Below are 25,628 nucleotides of genomic sequence, written 5' to 3' on the forward strand. Positions count from 1 at the left end.
AGTGGAAGTTGTTCTGGTTTTTTAAAAGTCTATATTGGATGAGTATGTGATGCTTAAGGAAAGACTTTCACAATATGCTTCATTGTGGAGTTTCAGGGGTTTTTTTAAAGCTCAGTCGTGTGTCCTGTGTGCAGAACAGTTCATGGTGAACTCAGGTTGGGACATGATTTGTTTTTGCAGGGTTTTGGGTGCTGTGTGTCAGCTCTGCCATGGGTGGGGGGTGGTGGGGGTGGTAGATTGCATACCAATACCTGCTGTTTCAGGATATAAAAGTTTAATTTCAAAGAATGCTTTAAAACAATTTTTCAGAGATCTACACTGTGTTAGGCACGAACAAGAATGTCCTGGGAAGAGGACTGAGGGCGTAGTTTTTCTCCTGTGTAAAAAATTAATGATGTGACTTAATTCTTTAACACTTTATATCTCTGCATCTCATGAAGGATGTAGTGGAGTTAGATGAGATACAAAGGGAGAATAAAGAAGCTGTGACTTCAGTTTGGAGAGGAGAAGGCTGAGTGCAAAAGAATGGAGGTTTTCAAAAGCATGAAGGTGGTGGACAAAGCTGGGAGCTTTGTTCATTGAGTTCTGCAATGCGAGAGCTAAAAGTGGAATTTTTTTAGTTGGAATTGGTAAATTGGTTTAAAGCAGATGAAGTACATTTTTGTATTGTGTGGGTTTTGTAGACTGTGGCTACAAAGATGAAATTTATGAAGAGGGTTAGAGTCTTCTTGGAACAATGCAAAAGGATTTCCACTCGTGCTCTCTGAGTAGGACTGGGTTAAACCAAGGCCACTGTACCTCAGTACTGTTGCACTGGGGAGTGTGTCCACCTCAGCCTTGCAGTTCGGTGCTCAGCGTGGTAAGAAAACCTAATCAAAACTGGCAACAAAGCACTGCCAGCATGATGGTTGTTGGAAGGCATTAAGGAATTGAGTTTTATTTGGAGAGAAGAGAAATTGATTTTTTTTTCCCCTCTATGAAGCCATGCCTTGATAGTTAGCAGGTTTTCAGAGCTTCTAGCAACTCAAAAAATAAACTTCAGTACACCCCTTAATAGAAAACTTTGCATTTCACATGGGACTTGGACTGATAATGATGTGTTTTAATCTATTCAAAATATTGTTTGCAAATTGAATGATAGATAATGACCAGGAATATCCAGTTTGCTAATGAAGTTGCTAATACGTTATTACCAACTGATTCTGTTTGCACTTAGTGATGATCCATATTTTGGGTTACTTGCTATTGTCGATATTAATGAGGCACAGAAGATGCTCATCTGATCTGTCCTCTGAAGGGTCTCCCAGTTTTTCTGGGATTTGTGATGTTACAGTGTTCCTAATAGCAATAAGAAAGCATAATTATATGACTTGTTGGAGATGAGATGCTTTGTAACATCCCCTCACCCCACACTGCTGTGGAGGAGAGTGGAGGTGGGAGATAGAGGTGCACAGACAAGACTTGCAGTGCCAGATGTGGCTGAACTGGACCCTTTCAAGACAAGGTAAGAGCAGAGCCAGGCCTGCATTTCACATGTTTATGAAGTGATTTAATATCTTTGATTTTGTTCTTTATTTCTTTCCTAATATCCTTGTATAAAACTGACATTTGCAAAATACTGTCTGTCTTGAGTGGCATTAATCAGCTCAACTTCAATGGCTGTGTGTTTAGGACTGGTTTTGTCCCTGTCACTTCATATGAATCAACTTTATATTCCATCTTTGTTTTCTTACCCAGTCATCACTTTCTCCTGCTGCTCCCTACTGTTAAGTTTCTTTCCTCCCTTTGGATTTCTCCTAGACCTTGTTGAAAGTTAAGCTGGAAACACTCAGAGAGTGATGGAAGTTTTGGTATTTGATGCAGCTCCAAAGGCAACTTGTGATTCCTTCCCTGGAGGAAGCAGCTTTTGGGAAACCCCAAGCTCAGAATGTGCATTAATGCCAGTAGTGGCTTTTACAGCTAATTTGTGCCTTTCTGCTTTTGTTTATTTATTTCACGTAACCAGAAAAGCAAACTCTGTCACCTGGAGATTAAAGAATTGCTTAGTGGAAACTAGATACATCTTCCAGCAAATGAGTGGTTTATATTTCACATTCACAAATGTGCTCTTCACAGTTCCACTACTTTTTATTCTTCCCTTTTTTTTTCCTTTTTCTCTGTGGTGCACCTTGGAATGGTATCTCAGGTCAGGGTGACGTTGTGTAACATCAGCTTTGCTTAATTCCTGACAGACACACACCTTGTCTTTTCAGGATCAGGAAGGGAAGTGTTTCTGACTGAGGCTGCATTTGAATAAAAATACTGGTTTTCAAGATAACAGTCACTCAAGCAGAGGCTGCAACTGTATGAATATTTGAATTCACTTAACAGTTTTTGGGGCATATTAACATTTATTTTTTCAACATGGAAGGCCAGTTCTCCACTCAGCAATCTACATACCTGTAGGGCTGGTCTAGTGATCTTAGCGGCTAAGTATCATTTTTTAAGTGTGTATGGCTTTTTCAACAACTTAATTTTGGGGGATAAATTTTCTTAGTATTGTATTATTTCACAGTATTTCTGGTGTTAAGCAAACTGCTTTGTGGATAACAAAACTAGGTCATATGTTTAGGACAAGACTAACTAACCTGTTTATTGGCTGAGAAAACCAGGGAAGGGAACAAACTGTGAATAGAAGAAACTCAGGACAAAGGACAGAGTGACCCATATTTGAAAGCTGGAGAAAAATGTGTGTGCTTTCTTTAATTGTATTTACACTTCATATATTCTACACAAAGCCAAGTTTGAAAAAACTGAAGCCCTTAAATTACATTGATACTGTGAGTAAGGGTAAGTGCTGAATAAATCCCCTGTGGAAAGGATAGTTGATATTCTATGCAATAGATCTTTACTGGAAAATCCAAACGAATAAATTGCTGCCTGGTGTAACTCTGTTTCCTGCAATATGTTATGTGAGCAAGGAATTTATATCCTTGGCTCAGATGCTTTGTTGATATTAATAAATGAAGTTCCACTAATGTGCTAAATATCTTTGTGGTGATTCAGGGAGGGGAGAGTGCTTTTTACTTCTCCACAGAACCCAAGCCATCAGACCTTAAATTCAATATTTTGATAATAAATGAGCCAAGTCATTATGTGTGGTATGCATATAACTGGGAAAAAGCCAAAGCAGGCTCTTTGGGAAAAGGATTGCAATCCAGGTGGAGGTTCAGCTACACGGTGGGGAGATGGATGGGGACAAAGCGGCCTGACTGAACCCAGAGCCAGTCCAACAACCAGCCTTACTGCAGAGAGTAAAACCACTACAGCACTCGCACACCAGTCCAGATCTCATGGCTTAGGACTGGACATGTCACACCAACACAGGTGATGCTCTCAGAGATGATGGGTTTTGTGAGGGGCAGTCACCGTGACACTGCTGTGGCTCGTGGATGCTCAGCTGGAGGCAGCTGGAGTCAAGTGTCCTTTCCATAAAATGTCAGGAGCTGCTTTCTTAGGGGCTTCTTTTCCTGCTGTAATTCTTCTGTAATGAAAATTTCCATGTATTTTCAGCAAAGGTAAATAAGCGTTGCATAATTTGGTTGATTGGCGTGGGGTTTTATTTGCCTGGCTTGACACCTCCAGTGGGATTTGTGTACATCTGTCAATTTGATTCCCTTTTCTCACATCCCTTTATCAGAGATGTGTTTGCCTGGGAGCAGTGACTTCCCTGGGGGGGGTGGGTAGTTAACGTGACTCAAAATTTATACCTGATTTTTTAAAACTCAGACTGTGATCTTAGTGCATTGCTTGCATGTGCTGTCCAAAAATGTGCAGAAAGGCTTATGAAGTTGTAGAGGCTTTTATATTCTTCCATTTGTTGTGCTTCCATTTTCATTTAACCTTGGTTGTTGCTGTAAGGGAAAGAAGAGGATCCTATCTGAACTATTCATTTAAAAGACCACGCATTGTCAGTACAGGTGCCTCAAGTCTGCTCCCACTCTACATATCTGCTGCATTAAAGCACATAAATCGGTTGTAATATGAGTCTAATCTTATTAAATGTTATCCAATGTATATGGAGATAATCCCATTTAGCTCAAAAATTCACAGGAATGTTTTGGTACTTGCTGTGTCTGCTTTAAGTTTCTGTAAACTGTGCTCATAGCGTGTCACGAGCCTCGTGTTTCCTTGTGGGTTTATTTCCTCACTGGTTCCCTTCCAGCTCCCCCCAAGTAAAGCCAAGGCTGGATTAGGAATCTGTGTCCCAGATCCAGTTGGAGTCTTCCTGAAATCTGCTACAAGGAAAGGCTCCCACCCTGCTCATTTAAAGGGCATCCTTGCCTGTACTGTCTCAATGGAATAAAGAAAATGGACCCCTGGTGATCTGGGAGAAGAACAACTTGTATTTCGAGAGGCAACACACAGAATTTTTAAATTGTGTGTGTTTTTCACTTTTTGTCGCTTGTTTTGTTTGTAATTTTCTCCACGAAGTGACTGCCGTGCACCATCAGGTTAATTAGGCCTGATGAGTTTCTTGAGATCACATATCTACAGCTCTTAACCTTTGTGGCTTGTTGTGTTCATGGTGATTTACTTGCTGGACCTTAATGAAATTTTAAATTAGCACCTATGTTTTCTTTATTATTGAGATGACTGTCATGGTATTTTTACTAAGAACAGTTTAATCTTCCACAACAGGTTGGTATAATTATTTGAAAAATATTTGACCTATATTGCACTTTATCTTACATTTCTATGTCCTTTGAATACTGCTGGTGTGATATAAACTGATTTATTCTCTTTGATAATGGTAAATGTTTTTCTCAAGAGGATTTTTAACCCAACCCCTCTACTAACAATCCTGTCCACTTAGACCAACCTGAATGTGGTACAGATTGGCGATGGATTGACCTGTGTGCTCACTCCAGGGGAGCTGCAGGCAGGATCTGGCAGCTGAATAATTCAGCTGTGGGCAGGTTGTCCTTGCACAGCTCAGCCCGGTTTCTCTCCCTTTCATTATTCCATCTTTCATCTCTCTTCACTTAGTGTGGCTCAGCCAGCAAAGTTAAGAGATTCCCATCTTTCACTGGAATTCCTGTCCTTAGGAGGATGGTGAAGGAGCAGAGGCTGCAGCTGCCCTGAGCTGTGGTTTGTAAGTGGGGGCAGTGATCTCTCCTGCTGTCACAAGTGACAAGTGTTTCCACAGCACAGCAGTGATTGTTGAGATGGGACACGTAAATAAAACCGGGCCATCTGGGCTGCTCTACACAGGGAGCATGTCACTCTGCTCCTGGGAGGAGATTCACACTCTTTCTTCCTTCTAGATAATTGGAAGCTGTGCCTTTCATCCACTTCTTGGAAATATTCTTTTCTCTTTGGTCAGCAGCCGGTGACATTCACAGCCCTTTGAAAGTGCTGAATTCTAAAACCACACGCTTTTGTTTGGTAAATACAATCAACAGGTTTTCCTTTGTGATCTAAAGGATCACAAAGGCTGGCTCAAAATCCAGCTACAGGATAGGTAGAAAATGGGTGCAAATCTTCCTTTGAATCTCAAAGTTCTCCGCTACTCACAGAACAAAAGACTAGAAAATGTGCAGAGCAAAACTGAGGGTTGAATTCATTGAGCTGGACAGATTTGATGAGTTACATGAAAAATTACATCCAGGGTGAGCACCTCCTGGCTCTTTGAAAAGCTTTTATTATTTAGTACTTGTCATGGATTTTTGCACTATTTGGGAAATGAAATAATTATGAGCCGTGAAGTGAGGATGGCACATTTTTCTTTCATCACTGATTGCTGATAATTTGCAGTAGTACTTATTACTTTAATTATATTGCCATTTTATGTTTAGATAAGCATAGGAAGGAGGTATTTTTCTTTCCATATCTGAACATTTTTTAAACCTACTATGATCAGGCAACCAAAATGGAAGATCTGATGTTAGACCTATTTGGAATGAAAGAATTCTTTATATGTTGTGGCTTTTCTAATATGAGTCTTCACAAACTTATGTTTTGGAGTGGAAGTGTTGGATTAAGAATTCTTAACGACTGTTTGGGCTGCAGGACTGCCCAGCAGCATTCTGAAGGATTTTTAACTGTTACTGTGCTTGTCCCACTTAAAGTCCTAGACTATTTGTTTTCTGCCTAAAAGTGGAATATTCTTGTATGACGGACCCGAATTCTGCCTAAATTGGATCAGATAGTTACATTCAGCTCATTTTGAGATAGGAAAGCTTGAAACTTCTCCCATGCTCATGGTTTCATGCTTACATCAACTTAGGAGTTTCCTTGTGAGTTGTTGTGCTCCACATTTGTTCAGGCTGATCAAATTATAGCAAATGTGTAGAGTCCTGACTCCTGCTGTCACAAGAAGGAAAAGGTCATAATCTTCATAAACTTTGCACTTGTGTTCCCTCCTCCTCCAGATCTAGGGAATTGGAAGAAGCCATTTAGTGCCTGGGTGGGAAACAGTGGCTGAGAGGTCCCTCCTATATCTCTGCTTTGCATTTCTGTGGGAAATCCCTGATTTTGTGCTAATTTGTCTCATTTTAGCATATTCTGGTGCCCAAATTCTTGATGCTGCTTTTTCCTGTCTCTGTTAAAGTGTCTTCAAGGAGGTAAAGTGTTGAACTATGGAGATTCTCTGTCTTTAATGCATATGAAATTAACAGTATATATTTATATTGTCTGGATTTGAACAGGAATTAAATTTCATTTTTTGTTTGTGTTTCTTTTTTTTGGTTTGTTGTTGGTTTTTTGTTTTTGTTTTTTGCTGCTGGCATGCATTTGCTGCCATAAGCAGTGAATAATCTGAAGCTACAAAGCATCTGGCATTTTATAAGACCATTCTTTGCTACCCCATAATATACAGGCATTTAAGCAATTGTGTTTAGGCTGCTGAGGAAAACAAGATGAGAGTAGTCGAGCATAGCAAAACACTAAGAGAGTCACAAATATATGAATTCATTCCAGTAAGTGTTTGAGCAGCTGTAGATTTGATATTTAGCTCTGAAAGGGTCCACATGGAGTTCTTTCTGTTCTGAATTTTAAATATATGCCCAAATATGGTGCCTCTTGATGTATAAAATAACTGTTTTTCCACTTCCTTGAACTGTTTTCCTGATTCTGTTCACATTTCAACCTCATGACCAGACTTTGTTCGCTCTGGCTTTATATAATGGCAGGATTAGCTGATAGGAGTCTCTCAGAATCTCAGTTAGCTCTTCTCTTGCTACATTCATTTTTCAGCTCTTTGCTTTCTTCTTTGCTGGTCTGGAATCAAATCAGGTTTGCTTGTTACGTCTCTCTCAGGCAGGATTTGAATCCATCATGTCCAGATGTGCTTGGTCCTAGCACTCACCTCAGTATCTCAGCTCTCAGTTTAACTTGGGGACAAGTGCAGAATTCAGTGTGTGTGTTTGGGTTCTATTTGTTTTAAAGACATCTGTAAGTCTCTGAGCATTACTAAACTAATGGACTGCCTGGAGCTTTACAGTGCAAAGTGACTTTAGCTGCCTATAAATTATGTGAGAGTACTGCTAAAGCAGCAGTTGGTACTTTAGTGCATCATAACTGCCCTGCTTTAGCAGTTTTTTATTGAACTGGGTTGTGTAAATTATTCTGTAATCACGTGAACTCTGCTGCTATTCATGTTTTGTAGACATCACATGTAAATTACCTTTGATTTCAGAGGCATATGTGCTAATGAGAGTGCCTTCAGGGTTGATGACATCTTTGTGTACATGAAAATAGAGAAAACAGGGTGCTGTGGTAGCATTAAGTGTTGTGTTCAGAAAAGTTAAGGTTAAATTAATGACATTTGTTGTTTGGAGTTATATTAACTAAAACATGCTAATCCTGTTGTTGGATTCTCCCAAATGCCTCATTTTTAGGTGTTTCAGCATATCCATTTTTGAGCCATCCTCATGAATGTGCAGAGAGGGATTTCTCTGTGGCTGTGCAGGCATCTGTGCTGGTTGGTCAGCTGGGAGCCAGTTCAGAGACACAAATTGGGGATGCTCTGGCACTGAAATAGTGTTAAGAAGTTCTGCAGAACTATTCACTTGAGTTTGCCAATAGAGGTGTATGATTTTTGTTGACTCGTGTTTGTGTGAGTCAGAATAAATGCATGTTTGGATAGGCATGACTTGTCTACTCAGTAGCAGAATTTACTTGAGCTGTGCTGGTTTTATTTAGTAACTTTTCTAGATGTGCTTGTGGCATAGAGGAACACCCACAAACAAGGGAAATCCCTGTGTTGAAAATTCCTTAAAGGTGTTACCATGAAAAAAAGGGAAGCAAAAATCTCAGCATTTTCAGTCTGTTTGTTCAAATTCATGCACACACTGGAACATCCCTTACTTTGCCAGATATGGGAGAAAAGATTTGAGCCGTGTCCTTTTGGGAATGTTCACTCTGCAGCACAGTGGCACAGCAGGGGCTTTCCTCCAGCAGTGGCAGCAGCTGGGTTTGGGAGGCAGCGTCCTGCTTAATTCACCGGGGGGAAGAAGAGCAGGACTGAGGAGCTGAGGAGAGAGATGACTGTAAATACTGCCTGACTGCAGCTCTGCTGCTCCCTGACCCAAGTCACTATTGCTGCAGTGCACACTGCCAGAACGTCACATCTCCTCACTGCAGCCCTGAGTGGGGTGGCAATATCCAGCTGCACTCTTTGCCTCTGCTCTCGCCTGGACTCCCAGATTGGGTTTTATGGTTTGGCAGTTTGGGGTTTTATAGTTTTACAGCTTGGAGTTTTATAGATTAATTTGATAAAGAAAACGGCTTATGTGACTCTCCTCCTTATCCATCTCCTCCTGCTTTGCAATGGCTTTTGAATTTACTGTTCAGCTTCCACCAAATTTTCTACAGGAACAGAAATCTGCGAAGGTGTTCCGTTCCTACAGAGGTGTTAAAAGTGGGGGATTTGGTGTAGGAGAGGCCTGCACTAGAGCTCACAAAAGGAGAAAGCCTTGTTGCCTGGGGTGTTTGGGGTCTCCTGAGGGCTGAGCCTGTGCAGGGCTGTGTTCTCTTGCCCAGCCACTCACGAAAGCCATGTCTGGAAGGGAAACCTGTTGCAGTGGGATGTGCAAGTAACCGGGGATTTCATAACACAGACATCTATTCAGGGGTGCATCAGAAGCTCTGAGATAAAGAGGAGCTTCTGCTCTACTGATCCTGAGATTGAGGAGCTGGAAAAGCAGAATCTGGGAGCGGATTCAGTTTTTGTCTGGCAGAAGGGAGGACAGTTGCTCACTCTTCCAGTGACGGTGTCTTTCTCCACTGTGTAACCTCACCCAGCCTCATTAAGAAGCCAGGACTGGCACCATTATTTATTTTCTATGAATTTCCAATACACAAACACTCTTGTTAATAGGGATTTTTCCCTGGTCTTGGCAAAGAGCAGGTTTTTCAAGTTGATTTTCTTATCCTTAGGATTGGCTCTGGAGAGCACAGTGAAAAAGAAGTTAACATCCAAAATGCAAAATGGGTAATTTCTACAAATAGGAGAATTTGGCCTTGACACAAAACAAACTGCTGGCATTCTCCTCTCTTCCATAGTGACATGCAAAAATTCCCTGCAATGAACTCCTCTCTGTAACTTTTATTGGGGGGGGGGTTAGTAGCTGAATGCTTAACATTTATGTTGCCTTTTTTTAATTCGGTTGTTTACAAAAAAATATCCCAAAATATTTGCTTAAGGTTCAAGCTGTTGCTGTGGTCATACCTTTAGTAAATCTTAGCAATGTCTGTCCTAAACTGACCGAGATGTAAAGCTTTCCTACAGCCAACAAAGTCTGGTTTTGGAGTATGTTGAGCTGCTGTGTCAGCATTTGAGAGCAATTTTGGGAGGTTTCATCTGTGAATGATATATCCAGTCCAAAGTAATTCCTCCTCTGTCTGGATCCATTTAGAAACTGAAAGCTGGTGCCTGTAAAAGAGATGGTTCAGAAGTGGAAGCAGTTTTTCCCATCCCAAAGATTAAGAAACCTGTTAGGTTGGTTTATTTTGCTTTACTTTTAATCTGCTGCCTTCTTTCTGGATTCTGGGTTTTATCTGGTGAGAAACAGCTTATGTTATGAACTTTCTTACCTCCCTCTTGTAACCTTAATGATGGTGGAGTTCACATTTATATCTCCCACTCTAAAAATGCAAAACTTACCAGGTCTAATCTCAAATACAACTGATGTTGGTAAAAAATACAGTAGTTCAGTGTGGGAAATGTCCTTCAGCAGCTTTTTTTTTGTTTGTTTCTTCTGTAAGACAGTTGTGCAGAATTATGCAGGTGCTGGAGACAGATTTGCAAGTATTTTCTTCCTATTCCAAACATTTTGGATAGCTATGTTTATCTTTAGTAAAATATGTCAAAGCCTAGCTTTATTTAAAATAAAGGGTCTAAAGGAGAGTGCCTGTTTAGACCTCTTATTGTGCCTAGAAGTAACATATGTAACATAATCTAATAGTATTTTTAATGGAGTATTGTACACCAGAGTACACCAAAAAGTAAAAAAAGGTTTGTCAAACTTGCTTTTGCAATGGAAATCTCTGGGGTTTTCCCTTCCATTTATATCTGTAAAAGGAGGAAATACATAACAGGGAGGAATTTTTTCAGCATGAGCTTCTACCCGTCAGTGAAGGCATTAAAATTTGAATCAAGTCATGCTCTTCAGGGATAGAAGTTATTTGGGTATAGGCTGTGCCTGCTGATCCAGGAGCTGGGCTGGCATGTCTGACCATTTGGGGAATCCCTCTGGAGGCCTGGAAACAGCAGACCCTGGATCTCAGCTGGACTTGGGGAAAACCCAAACATCTGGCTGCTCAAACTTGGGTTGTTCAGCAGCCACACATTTCTGGGATGCTCAGTGTTCTGGCAAGACTTAAATCAAGGAAGATGTCAGTGGGAAACAGCAGAGCAGCATCTTTCACCTTATGTTAGATCTGGCCTGAAATTATGTCTCCCTTAATAACCCAGAGAGCTTATTTTTGTCTTAGTACTGACTTCATGCTGCCAGAAGCACTCTGGAGTGAGTGAAGTCGCATCAGGCTCTGCCCTTGCAAAGCTCTGCATAGTATTTTTGTTACAGCGTGATGAATATGTTGGAAATCTGCAATATTATAAACTTCCTCTCTCTCTTCCATCAAAATCTTCATGCCCTGAGCATTTCTGCTTTATTGATTTTAAACAGGGTGGCCATTAGGTTGCTTCATTTCTTTCTCCACGTGTAAATCTTTGCATCTTTCTGTGTTTCTGCAGGAATCTGAGATGAGGGTGAACTAGATTCTGATGATCATCTTGCTGTCCCCTGTATTGACAGGTAAGTGTGCCAAACTAATTTTGTAAAGAAATTGTTGAAGTTATTCTGGTCAGGTGGGCAAAGTGAAAAACCTTCAGCCCAGGAACCCCGTGTGTTGTGCTGCATTCTAAGGTATGGAGAGATGGCCAAAAATGCCTCAAAAACCTGCTTGATCCCCAACAAGGAAAATGTTCCTCCTCCTGCTTTATGGTGTTGGGTGGATTACAAGAATGATCTCAGAGCAGAGGAATTTGCAGCTTAACTGTGGCCTGGAGTGAAGGTGGCTGGCACATCTTATTAACTTTCATCCTCACACATAACAACTGTCCTCCTCCAACTCTCCTCCTCCTCCAGAATGTGCTTTAAACTAGCAAGTAGACTAATATTTGTATTAGACATGATAAACTCCTTTTTTTTATTATTTTATTTTTAAATTTTTTTATTTAGGGTAATTTACTAATGGAGTCACTAAAAATTTGCAACTGATGTTAAAACTGGATAAAGAATTTCTGGGCTTTTGTACTGCAATACTTTGTTGTACAATTAGGTGAGAACTGATGGACCAGCGAGTCAGTGTAAATACATTGTGCTACACCACAGTCATATTCCTTCTTATGTTTTGTTTTTACTTTATCTGCTGCATTTTGAGTGTTTTCTATTCAAAAAGGCTTCTAGTCTTTATATTTATTATATATTTTTTTAATCTTAGCTTTACTGTGGTTCTTTCAGAACACAATTTAAAAGGTTTTGGTAATACTCTGGGGACAACTTAGAGCTGTTTATTCAAAACAATTTCTCAAAGTAACATTATTTTCTTGACTTCCGGTTCAATGATTACAAAATAAAGAGAAACATTAAACTCAGACATCAGAAAACTAGAACAAAAAGGACACTGATTTGAAATTAGGTTTCCTTTGGTAAAGCTTGATGCTTCTCTGTGATCTGTAAACTATAAAACTTATTTTCTCTGTGATAAGAGGAGCTGAAAGTGCCTTGTCTTGCACTGGGTGCTGCAGGGTTTTGTGTTAGTGCACATTGTGGACACAGATCAAAGAATAGATAATGAGTCCTAACAGTACCAGTACCTTTGGATGAGCACTGGAAGCAGAGAGAAAATAGAGAAACAATGTAAAATGTGTGAGATTTATTGATGTCATGTGTGTAGTGACATGAAGGAGTATAATCTGGAAACAGCAGTACAGTCTGTGAAAATGGGAAAAGGGGAAAATATTAATCAAATATTTGTACCTCAAAGGCCAGTACAACAGAAATTTCTGTTTTATCAGGGCATTTAATAATTGAGTGTTTGCTTCAGTGTCAGGGTCACTATCAAAGATAAATATACCAGTCAAAAGACAAAGGTACAGGTATTGTATTTGACATTGTGTTGATTTGATGGGAGTAATTATTTTTGTTGGCTGAAACATTTAAGTGAGTTTGGAGTTGTGGTGAGAGACTTTTCAAGTGTCAGGCTGGTCTACAGTCTGTGGCGTGACCAAAATAATCCATCAGTCACTCCCTGATGAGGGATGTACAGATTTGAATTGCATAAAGAAGAGAGTAAGTGTGGTTTGTGAAAGGAATTACATAAAATAATTCTAGAACGGGAAAAAAAAATCTCAAGTCATGAATTTTTAAATTATGTACTCAGTGTAGGAAGCAGAAAGACCTCATCAGTGTGTGGCTGAACTACTTTTCAATTAAATCTGAAGCATAAGGAGCAGCAGTTACTCATAACTACCTTTGATGAGGTATAAACACTGAAACAAAGTTTAAAATATAGATGTGATTGTGGAAGGCCTTTGCTTACCTTTTCAGTCTTGTTTTTTAACTTTTTTGAATGTCATTCTTCCCCATTTCCATTCACTGCAGTCACAGTCACTGCAGCCATTCAGCACATTGTGAGAGGCAGCAGTGACAGTGGGGTTGACACAGGCTGCAAACACTGCTGTGACAGTGGGGTTGGACACAGGCTGCAAACACTCCTGTGTGCTTTATATGAGCACACTGTGACAGCAGCAGTGACAGTGGGGTTGGACACAGGCTGCAAACACTCCTGTGACAGTGGGGTTGACACAGGCTGCAAACACTCCTGTGACAGTGGGTTGGACACAGGCTGCAAACACTCCTGTGTGCTTTACGTGCGTGGAGCGGGTGCTGAACTGGAAATTTCATCCCATGCCTGCGGTTTTCTTAAAAATGCTATTATTATATGTCTTTGTTGCATGGTTTTGAGTCTTTAGGTTAGGTGTGTTTGCTGTGGGTTTTTTTCCCCCATACCAGTATATATTTAACACCTTTTATTACACTATGCAAAATATTGTGCATAGAATCCTGGAATGGTTTGAGTTGGAAGGGACTTTGTCTAATTCCTACCCTCTGCTGTGGGCAGGGACACCTAGACCAGGTTGCTCCAAGCCCTATCCAACCTGGACTTGAACACTTCCAGGGATGGGGCAGCCACAGCTTTCCACAACTTTTTGCCACAGTCCCTGACAATTCTTTAGTCAGGGGGTGCTAAGTCCCTGGCACAGGTTGGAGGGACTTATCACCCCCTGACTAAAGAATTTCTGTCTAATCTTAATTTCTCTTCTTTTAGTTTAAAACTATTCCTTGTCCTGTCACTATCTGCCCATGTAAGATGTCAGTCTCCCTTTTATATAAGCTCCTTTTAAGGAGCGTATAAGAAAATTCAACTCTGATATGCAGAAATAATCCCTCTCTATGTGTGACTGAAAAACCATGTGGAGAAGGGCAGTTTAGATTTATTAAGGACTGGAGAAAACTTTTGAGGTTAGGCAGCTAGTGAAGGCAAGCGTAAAAAAAACCCAAACCAAACATCCGTGATGCAGACTAAAATCTGTGGGAGAGCATTAGGCAGACATAAAACCTAATGGCAAATCTCTTTCTAATGCTCATATTGAACAAAATATGTTCCTAGTTTTATGCTAATGCTGAAAAGAAGGGCTTTTCTCTCTCTGTCTCTGCCTCCCTTGTTCCTGCAAACAGCAAAGCAGAGTGTGGGTTTTGTAAATCTCATTAATGTGCATGTCCTGAAGGATTTAGTTCATATGATGGGCTTAATTATTTCCTTCCCTGCACAGCTGCATCCCAGGGTGAGCAGAACTGCCTGACTGCTGTTCCTCTCTTCTAATGAGGTGCAGGGATGCACAGCTCTGACAGCAGCAGCAGCAGCGTTGGGAAATGAGCTCTGCCTGGGAATTGTTCCGATTAGCAACACGCACTGAGGCATTTGGGGGGCAAACTGGGGAGAATAATGCAGAGTGAGGGGTGCATCTTCCAGGGTCACCATCACCCCCTGTTTTATAGAAAATGAGGAGTCCTTTAAAGCACAGTATTCCTGGGCATCACTGCTTTTCATGGTCCCACAGGGGTGGCCTTCCCAGAAGCCTCGTGTCAAATCCTGTGTCAGCAGCTGCTTCTTACCTACAGAACATTTTGTAAGAACTTTTACTAAATGCTTTCTCCATGACAGAAACTGATAGTAGTGTGCCTGGAGTTCAAGTGATGCTATTTTTTTCTATTAAGAATATTTTAAATCCTGATTCAATCAAGATTTATTTTTTTTTTAAGTACTTTTATATTCAGTTTGCGTATCTTGATTAGACTGGGATAATTTCCATGGCTGGAATCTCCGATGTGTGCTGTCATAAAATTATAAATGGTAATGAATTCACTTAATCAGGTCTTACAGGGGTACAATCAACATGAAATCTAGTCAATTAGAAATAAATTTGTTTAAAGTATTTCTGGTTCTCCAACAGCCTCATTTGAGGGCTTGCATTACCTGTGTCTGAACCAGAGACGTACCCAAACAGATAGAAACTACACTTTGGAAAGAAATCAGCGTGACATAAATAAATCCAGAACTCCTGGTGATGCTGAAATGTGTGTTATAAAATGGCTTTTAAGTAGTGAAAGCTTGAAGAGTTTGTTATGAATCTGTATTTTCAAACAATAATGTTCTTTCTGGTTTTTTGTTTCCCTACTTTTGTGCAGTAGTCATAAACATGTCTCTGGTTCTGTTTCCTTCCTGCCTAAAAAGTTTTTATTTCTCAAGCTGTATACTGAAGGCAATTAAACATTGATAGTCAGTGAGGAAGCTGTCTCTTTTTACCAGTTTTATTGTCTTGTTTGTCTAAATTTTGGCTAGCTAGAATTTGGTAAAAAGGAGTTTCTTATCTATATAATGAATTGATTCAAAATCTCAAAGGTCAAGAAAATAATTAAGTTCTTGTACAAAATCACTGTGCTGCCTGGGTCACCTGGGCAGATCATATAACCTTTCATCATTCACCTACAGAATCTCAAAGAATGTCCTTAACTGTGCCATGAACACAGGCTGGAGTTTAAGTTAAAGCCTAAGATGTACTTGGGTTGGAAAATAACCAGGCAAGATGCAGATAAGGTCAGCAGAGTTCCCTTTTTCAAAAATTTCCTCTGGGGAAAAAAAAAAAGTCAGGTAAGCTTTCTGCAGTTGGGGTAAGCAAAGCCTGGCCACCATCTGCCATGGGAAGCAGGGATATTGCTGCAGACACACACAGATGGGCTCAGGGATACTGAGGACACGGCACGTGGCTTTGCTTTCCCTGGAGTTTGGCTAAACCAAGGGCTGCTCACCTGCCCTAGTTCTTCTCCACTGTGTGCATCCTTTCTGGGGCACCATTTGTTTGTTTCTTCCTGCTTGATTAAGAAAAGAAATTAAGTGTGTGAAGGCCAGGTAGTTCTACCTTTCTTTCTTCCCTGTTAGTGGTCCTGAAGTCAAGACTTAGTCCTGCTCAGCTGCTCAGAAATTCAAGCTGAAACCGAACTAGACATTTATTCATCCACTGTGTTGGTGGTGTGAAAAATCATGGTGACATCCTGACCTGTGTTTGTCCAAGTGCTCCTCATCTGAGATCCCTGGACCTCATCTTAATAATTCAGATGAACCCAAACTGGTCAATGAAACTGGCCTCTAAATTTGACAGCTTGGAAATCCCCAATTACAGGGCCCTTTGCCAAGGGACTGGACAGATTTGCAGAGCTAGGGAGTCTTTGCTCTGTGCCCCCAAATCCCACCAACAAAGCTGCTGAAGATTTTGGCTACCTGGTGTCCTTTACAAATTTCAAGGGATGCTTCCCCCCAAGTTAAAATAGAAATGAATTTGTTGAAACTAAACAAGAAAAAAATTCAACAGGCACAAGGAGAAAGAGTAATTGATTTATTTTTTTCAACCAGCTCTCAAGGATAACTGGTAGTTTTATTAGAAAAACAGTGCATCTATTTGAAGTTTTGCTTTTTTAACTGACATATTATTTCTTTGATTAAACTAATTCAAACAATGAGACTGTTCTTGGAGACACAGCACATGAAATGACATGGCCTCCAACAGGATCACATCTGAGGAAAATTCAGGTTAAACTTCGTAGCAAATTCTAAATACTAATCGGTACCTAAGGAGAAGAGGGAATCTGCTTTATCTACTCTCATGACTTGATCTAATCTACATAACAAGACACCATCAGTGCTTCTCTGTTAACACTTCATTCCATTTGTATTTGAATTATCAGAAAAATGTTTCCTTTATGGATAAACAGGAAAAAGTTGGTAAGTATAAAATGCAAATTAGCAAGCAACAAAACTGCTTTGTCCCCCAGGGATATGAAACTGAGGTAAATATGTTTAACAAGCTTTGATTTCTTTTTTTTTTAAACTCCTTTTGTAAATCTTTTAAAATTCTCGTATGTCCTTTCTCTCCCAACATACTATAATCTTTTTGATATTTATGTAGTGAAGTGCAAGCAGAGGCTGGAAGCAGAAAGGCTAGAAATAAAATTGCTTGGCCTACGTGCTTCTGTTTGGTGAGGAAATTCGGTGGGGACCCCAAAATGACCTTTTTATCCATTGTTTATAAATAGATAGTGACTTTTATGAATTGAGGTGGTGTAATACTTCAACATTACATAAAGAACAAATTATAGCTACTCACATAGTAGCATTCCTGTTTTATATAAGTGAAGGGGAATGTTTTCTTTCAGCCAGTGTAGCAGCTGCATCTGGAGCATATTTGGTCATAGAACACTCCCAGGGATGGGGCATCCACAGCTGCTCTGGGGAAAACATAAACATTTATGACAGCTCCAACCCTACTTGCTTAGAAAGGACTATTGATTTGAATTTATGAGTCCAAGTAAATGTATCTCAGATTTGAAATGAAGCGAACTTTGGTATCTGAGGTGATACACTTGGCACATTTCATTAAAAAGTGGTGTTGTTTTTCATCCTTATTTAATTGCTACTTTTTTAGCTTCTTTTGTTTAGCATCTGTTTAAAGTGCTTTAGAATTCTGCATTGATACATCCCAAACAGAGGCATTTTCAAATTGAAAGTTGTTTTTACAATTTAGTGCATGCAGCTGCTGTAGGATCCAGTCTCTTATTTAATACTTTAAAGTGCATTATGATTTTTCAGTAGATAAAATATAATGTCCACTGCAAGCAGTATTTAAAGAGTGACTTAGGAGTGCTGTTGCTCGTACCCTTTCTGTTGGAAAGTGGAAGTTCTAATAAGTGTAAAAACTCGAGGCTGTGTTAAAACCAGCTCTAGAAATGAACAGAGCCTGGAAGCTCCCTGCCTTGGGGCTCATGGTGCTGGATGTAATTCCTTGTCTGGAAGAATGACCTTTAAATAAAGTTCAGGCAAAATTGCATTGGAAACCTTGCAGGGGCTTAAAAGAAGCCACTTAAGAACTTATATTGCCACTGGGATTTGGCCTTTACTGTAAACTTCACTGGTTAACATTTATAAATTCTTGCTACCTTTTCTCTATTAATATATTTGAATTATTTTTTTTTTTAGATTTTTAACCATTTTAACTAACTGTGCTGTGCTAAATCTTTATGCCTGGTTCCCCTTTTTCACACTGAACTTCAAACATTCAAAAGCTTTTTGTGCATCTGCTTCTCTGCCTGTCATCCAGCCTTCCCCCTTCATTACAATAAGTTGCTTGTCTCCGGTATTCTTTGTATTTCTTCTTCCCTAAAATGTCTCTTTACATCTGCATGATTGAACTTCACCCTTTCCATGAAGATACCATGACCAGCTGAATAGTTTACAAGCAAAATAAATACTAAGTAGAAGAGACAGAAAACAAAGGAGAAATTTAGTATCCAGAACTACTTGGAAACCAAAGAAACTTTTAGGATCCCCCCCGCCGTGTATTTACAGAAATAGGCTGTGTGTAGATTTTGTGTGTGGTAATGGTGAAGTACAGATGTTTAAAAAATAAATACATTCTTACAGTGTGAGCTTAAACCCCACTTTGATCATATGATGTTGGTATTTAAGACTCTAAATACCAGAAGTTAATGGGGCTTAACCTCTTCTTGGCAAGCCTGTGTTGTGCACACATACGTGAAAATGGGATAACAAGCTGCCTCAGAAATAAGAGGCAGGTTCAACAATTTAGTCACTCAATTTTCTCCTTCTTTTTCTTAAAAAACAAAGAATGTGGTAAAGTCCCACTCCTTTGCAAAGCAATTTGTCATTTGTGCTTAAAACCTACCCTGAAACAGGGCAGTAAGAAGAATCTTCTGAGCTGGGTGTGAGCAAATGGATGTGACCATTAATTTTCAATTCTGATTTCAGATCAATATTTCAGTTTTGAAGTAAGAGATTGAGAAACAGCTTCAGAGACAAGCACAGGAGGAATTTTCCTTGTCATTCTGGTATATGAATTCTTATGTCAGCACACATCTTCTAAAATATTTATTTGGGTGTTTCAGTTATTTAACAGAGAGATCAAAAATACATAACCAGGCAGTGTAGCCACAGTGAATTTAAGTGAAGGACAGCTGTATGGGGAATAAAACTGGAATTAGGAGGGTGGTTGTCCCTGTCCAGTGGGAGTAGGGGAGCTCCAAGTGCCTCACCCCCCCTGAGCTTTTGCTGTGGGCTGGTTATCATTTCTTGTGTGTGTCCTGGCTTTCTTCCTGTGGATATTTTCCTTTTAGGTTTTGCATTCGCCTGGATGAGTTTTGTATCAGTGGATATTTGGGTACTAATAACATGTTTCCATGGGGGTTGATCAGATGACCTTATTTATGCAGATTTCTTTCCTATCACTCAGTTGGTGGTGTCTCAGATTCCCTTTTTGCTGGCAAACATTAATCCTGCCTTCGGATAAAGTGGTTCTGCCCTTTTCAAGCCCTGGCTGTTCCCTTCTGGCCCTCTGCCATCTTCCTCCTGCTGCTTCTGCAAACATTTGCATAGTGATCCAGAGACGTGATGGATGCTGGAACCAAGCCCCCAAAACATAGAAAAGCTGGAGTTTCAGCTGGATGGGTGTTTTGTTCTGCTTTGCTGTTTGTGCTAATGCAGAGATTAAAGCAGTCTGGGGACAAGAGTGAGGTGGTCTGCAGGTGAGGGAGGGTGGGATTGCTGCTTCAGGAGGCAATGCTGGTTAATGCCAGTTTAAAGTAGGAGTGCAGCGTGAGATTAAACCCATCAAATTGCAAACTGCCCTTTGGAGCTGGTCTGCAATTCAGATTTTCTTCTGCACGACCTTTTCTGGAGAACTGGGTGAAAAGTGTGGTGTGCTGGGATTGTACTCCCACATCTTCACTCTGAAATGCTTTTTTGTTTTTACAGTATTGCTGTAATTAGAAAAGGCAATGCTTGATCTTCTCCAGAATTTTAATTTAATAACTTGTTGAACTGGTTCTTGAGCTGATATGTATAATCCTGAGTAAAGCCACAGTGTTAGGAGCTCCTGGCAGGTTTTACACAGACAGAAATCCCTTTCCTGAATAGTTTTTCTTCAGAGTTAATAATGAAGCACCTCTTTCTAGCAGTGACTGTTGCTCTAACAATAACCTTCTCTCACAGTCTGGTTAATGGCCTTGCACAGCCCAAACAATGCCACCTCTGTACTGCAGACATTCCCACAGGTGGGTTTGGAACTCCTGACAAGAGCAGCCTAGAGGGCTGCTCCCTGCAGGCGACAGGGCTGGGATTGTGCAAAGGAGTGTTTACATAAAAATCGATTGTTCTTACTGTGACTGGGAGCCAGTGACCCTTGAATCTGAAACCTTGCTCTGAGACCTGGCCTTGCTGGCCTTGGACAAGGTATTTGATGTGTGTCCCAGCTGTATTTTAGAGAGAACTCCTAAATACTGTGATTAGTCCCAATTTCCAGTCCTGTAAGACTCCAACCTATGTTCACATGAACAAAACCAAAATCTCACAGGTTGGGGAAAGAAGAACTGTATCCCTCTGTGTCCTTTATTGTGCTTTCCCTACCAAAATTTAACCTTGGTTTTAGGGCTACGTACAATATACGGACCTTACATGGAACAGATCTTTTAGAGCAGCTTTTTTTGTCTGTAGAGATCACTGTGTTCCATATTTACCAGTGTGAAACTAGACAGGAGAGTTTGTTACTTTGCAGGATCAGCAAAATTGCACATAGCCATAATAAGTTGAAGACCTTAAAACGTGATTTTTTTGTAGTGGGTGAGTGTTGTGTGTATTTTATAATAACAAATGGGTTTAATGAAGATCTCCATGCAAGGTGTGTCCCCATCGATGATAATTTAAGCCCTTTCATATCAGGTTTCAACCCCTTCTTATCAAGTTTATAATACTTAAGACAGTTAAAAATAAATTTAGACATTCATATTTAGTAAGTTAATTTCATGTGATGTTTAACAAGGCTCAAAAAAATGCATGAGTCTGTCACTGCTCTTGCTTTTTTTCCCCTGCTGTGTCAGTTTGCACTCATCAGAGAACACCTTTCAGACATAGTAAGTGAGCTCTGAGAGTTGAATTTCTTGTTAATTCTAACCTTTTAGAGGTTTTTTCTTTTTTAAAGAAAAAGTTTGATGGTTATACCACATCCCCATGGTTTAGACTGGTTTAAACTCTCCTTAATGGTATGGTGGTAACATATAGCAGGACAAGAAATTCCTGGAGAATTTTGTGAAAGACAGAGGAAAAACAAATCTAAAAATAGCATCTGCAAGGGGAAGGCAGCAATGTGAGCTCAGCTTATTTCATCTGGCAGCTCTGTTCTAGAACCCCGCTGGTCTCGAGTCTTATTCCCGGCCCACGTTGGTGATTTCCCTTTCTTATTCTATAATGAGATATTTCTGGGTAGCACTTGCATGAAAATCCACTTGCCAAAACCTTGGGAAGTTTTTTTCCTTAGCTCTTTATTTTTTTGCTGTGTAATTGCAGATTACTGCTCTCTGTTGAATCCCTTGCCCTGGAATATGTTGCACTCACAAATGGCTTTAGGGAGAGACAAACCATGTGATTGTCTTTATGTCTTTTTGCTCACAATCACTCGCTTCTGATGCCCTAAACAGTGTGTGTTGCCCTGCTGTATTTTGGGTTCACATTTTTTTAGTATTGGTAGATAAATAAAGAAGCCATCAAAATGTTTAGGCTTTTTATTGGCTTAAGGTGCTTTGGAGAGCAGCATTAATCTACAGTTCAGTGAAGCAGCAAAAAAATGAAATACTCCCTCCAGAGTTTTCTTTTGTAAATAGGGCCTTGCATTAAGCTGCTGGGAAGTGGAATGCTTTCAGATTTCTGAATGCACAGTTTTTGTCTTCATTAGTAATTATAGCTGAGGGTATTAATAACACTGGAATTATCTTTCATCAGAAATAACAACAAGGCTCGCTGATGTAGGGGTGTGATGTGCTTTGGAAACACTTGCCCTTGACCTCAGGCTTCGGGGCTGTCCAGCACACGGGCACCTTCAGATCCTAAATGCGAGTGGCAGCCTTTGATCCCTGGAATCACTGCCTTGGGAATGACCAGGCTCCCAGGGGGACTGACTAAGCTGGTTCTGATGTTTGCTTGGCTCAAACTAAACTGTTAAACACAGTGGTAAAAAATGTTCTCTTGGGCCTTGCTGTTGTTCAGCTTTATTTACTTTGGGGGATCTGGCTGTGAGATCATTATAGCAAACATACACTTGGATGTCTCAGTGCATTCACCTGCTATGTGAGTGACCCTGGCCAAGTCACTTCACCCTTCTGTGCTTTACTTTTGCTTTAATGTCTCTTTTTAAATGGGAGTTGACAGTGGAATTGGTTGTGGTTTTTGGTTGGTTGGTTGGATTTTGGTGGTTTTGTTTCATTTTGTTTGGTTTTTTTTGTTTTGTTTTTGTTTGGTTTTTTTGTGTTTTTTTTTCTTTTCGCTAAGGGTTTTTTTATTAAAAAGCAGAAAAGTTGTCTTGGGAGATTTCTTAAGGAAAAAAATGAAAAATAATGGTATGTTTTCTGACCTCTTAAAAACTGAAAAAGTATTGGTACCAGGCACTGCAAAGTATATGATGGTCTTTTAGATTCCACCCCTTCCTCCCCAGTATAATTTTTATCCTCATTTTTCCATAGAATAATAACTTTAATTTCCTGGTGAAGCTTTGAGTCTGTGGGACAAGAAACACTCTGCTGATGTTGTAGCTGGAAAAACCCAGAAGGAAGATACTCTGCTAATCTTACTGTGAGAACTTCAAATGCAAATGTCTTTAGTTTGGACTAAAATTATTTTAATTTCATCCTAATCTATATCACAGATTAAAAATGTTTCTGAGCTCTGTATTTGAGTGTGTTTAATAGACAGATTTGGATAGTGTTGATAGAAAAGGATGTTGTGTGAGCCACAAAACACAGAGCAACATCTGTGTTTGTCTGGCTCCCTGTAGTATTTCATATTTTGGTTAATTCCACAATTGGAAAAAGCTGACTTTTGTGGAAGCCTCACCTGTGCAGTTTCTCAGTGTGTACAGGATGATGTTAGTTTAGCACTTACATTAATTTCCTGAAATGTCTTTTCACTGGGAGACGGAGACTTCAAAGCCAGACCTTGTTCTAAGTATAGTTTACAACAATGCTAGTTAGGACGGGGTTTCTGGATCCTTTGGGAGGCTGGGTGTGCCTGGGAAGAAAGGTTATCTTACTCTTTATTACTCTCTTTAGCTTCTCCTGTCTTTCCTCTTCTGTAGTAAATTGGTAGATAGATTTATTTCCTTTACACTCTACCTCCCCACATAATTGACAGACAAAAATAAAAGGAGGATGAAACTCCTTTGTTAAATGCATGTTATTTCCAAGAAAGCAAAACTTCGTGGTTGATTAATCTTTAAGACTTCTTAACTGTAACTTTTTTTTTCCTTTTTCTCCTTTGTATTGGCAGGGTAAAAAACTTGAACATGCCTCGTAGCCCAACATCAAGTGAAGATGAAATGGCACAAAGCTTTTCCGACTATTCTGTGGAATCTGAATCAGACAGTTCCAAAGAAGAAACTATTTATGACACAATTAGAGCAACTGCAGAAAAGCCAAGCAGCAGAATGGAGGACAGTCAGAGCAACACATTGGTGATTCGAATTATAATACCTGACCTGCAGCAAACGGTAAGGCAGGTTAGGAAAAAAAGAAAAAGTAAAATTTAATGATTGGCTTTCCTGGCTTCAATCTGCAGTAGATCTGTTCTCTTTTCTTACATTTTTTTGACATACTACAAGTAAAATTTATGCTGTGTTTTCTTTAAATCTCTACACTTTGTACACCAGTGGTTTGTCTGACTGATTGCCTGAACCATCCCCTCCAGGGGAGTGGATTTAGTGTGTTAACTTGATGGAAGCTGTGATCATAAAGCAAAATATCTGTCTAATCTGCATTTGGGTAGAAGAAAGAGAACTAGGAATCTCATCAGAAGATGAAAATTGAATTCAGAAGTCATGTGCTGTCTCTGTGAAGGCCTCATGCATGTCTAACCTCCCTGCCTTCTCTCTTCTCCTGAGACTGTGATTGACACTCCACTGGGGTGTAGCCAAGAGGACATCAGATTCTCCCTTTACCATATTTGTTGCCTCTCTCTGCCACCCTCCCACGCTGTTGGATAGCTGCTGGCTTTCAGAGCTTAAGGATGAGAGGAAAGAGAGGCACAAATAAATCTTTCTTCCCTCCTTCGCTGCTGTGCCTTTACTACCTGGTGTTGTTCCTCAGACCCAGAGAAATCAACATACTCAGCGTGGAGGAAGAGTAAAGGGTGGCATCAAACTGTTCCACAGTTTTCACAATGCCATGAAGTTGCTATTTTATTCTCTTCCACCTCCTCACTGCTTATACTGGAAACATCAGAGAGGATAAAATGACCCTTTCCTGATTTTCGCAGAGGAGTAATTTGTGAGTTAACTTGTGGAACAGTGGGTGTATCTCACATCCCTGAGTCTGTAGGGATGAAACTGGGGACTTTTAAACTACATATTTAATCTCTCTCACATCGTACAAAAAGAATAGAAAAGATTTTTCGTTTGTTTAAAAATGTCTGATTAATCGAGTAAAAGAAAATACAGGGGTTTTTTTAATTAAAAAACTATCCTGGATGTTCTTTAAGTATTAGAAATCTACAGCCCAAATTCCTCTCAAGGGAATATGAAGTTATGTTTATTTTGTGGCTGAATGTGTAAAATTGGAGGCCTGGAGTGTCAGGAGAATAAAGGTGGAGAAGTTCGTTGTTGTACCTTTACAATCGTTGTCCTCCACAAGTGCCATGATAGGAATAACAGTGTCATCCTGGAAAAGGTCTTGGGAGTTACTGATTCTGTCTGGAACCATAACTTGTCCAAGTTTGTGATTAATTATCTAAATTTAGCCTGGGTCTCCTTGAATGCTGATTTTCAGTGGTAGGCATCAGACTTTTTTAATTTCAAAGATGATTATAAGAACACGTTCATTTTGTGGATGTGTGCTCCATACATCACTCTGTGCTGCCATTTGAGATCTACATCACACTGTGCTGCCACTGAAGATCTATCTCAGATGAATTTATTCCTTTCTCTTTAATGAAGTTCATTTTTGGAGTGATAGAGGTGGCCTGTCTGCAGGCTGACAGGGGGAGAGCTGTTTTGAAATGTGCCCTCAGGTGTGGTTGGAGCTTTCTTTTCAAAGCCCAACCTACAGCGCTCAGGAGAAATCAGTACTGGAGCTGGGGGAATTATCTCTTTAATTCTTGCACTTAAAAAATACCTTTCAGATGGGGATTGTGGTTGGAATTGCAGTACCAGCCATGAGTTTATGTGGTATGAGATTAAACTCTATGAGGAGGAAGGGGTGAGGAGCCTGAGCTGGACAGGGCAGAGCAGGACTGAGGCTGCTCTGAGCCACACATGGCATTTTGATTTCATTCTGGCTGCAGCAGCCATCACCTTGGGTCTTTCATTTCACTATTGACTGAAATACTGAAATCCACTGTTGTACATCTTAAATCTAAATGGATTTTTGCCTGTGGTGAAGTCCTCAGCTGGGATAAGCTCTTACTGGACATGA

The 25,628-nt window shown here is 40.0% G+C and overlaps 1 protein-coding gene across 1 annotated transcript in view; it reads left to right on the forward strand.

Moving 5' to 3' along the window:
* Positions 1 to 25,628, forward strand: part of SHANK2 (SH3 and multiple ankyrin repeat domains 2) — a 297,119-nt gene that overhangs the window by 11,628 nt on the left and 259,863 nt on the right. The window contains 2 exon segments of the mRNA XM_050334887.1: positions 11,240 to 11,300; positions 23,491 to 23,710. Of these exon segments, the coding sequence (XP_050190844.1) occupies positions 23,507 to 23,710 (204 nt within the window). The 5' untranslated portion in view covers positions 11,240 to 11,300; positions 23,491 to 23,506.

This window comes from Myiozetetes cayanensis, unplaced genomic scaffold, assembly GCF_022539395.1.
Source record: "Myiozetetes cayanensis isolate MyiCay16 unplaced genomic scaffold, myiCay2020 scf6-25, whole genome shotgun sequence".
In the NCBI taxonomy this organism is placed as follows: Eukaryota; Metazoa; Chordata; class Aves; order Passeriformes; family Tyrannidae; genus Myiozetetes; species Myiozetetes cayanensis.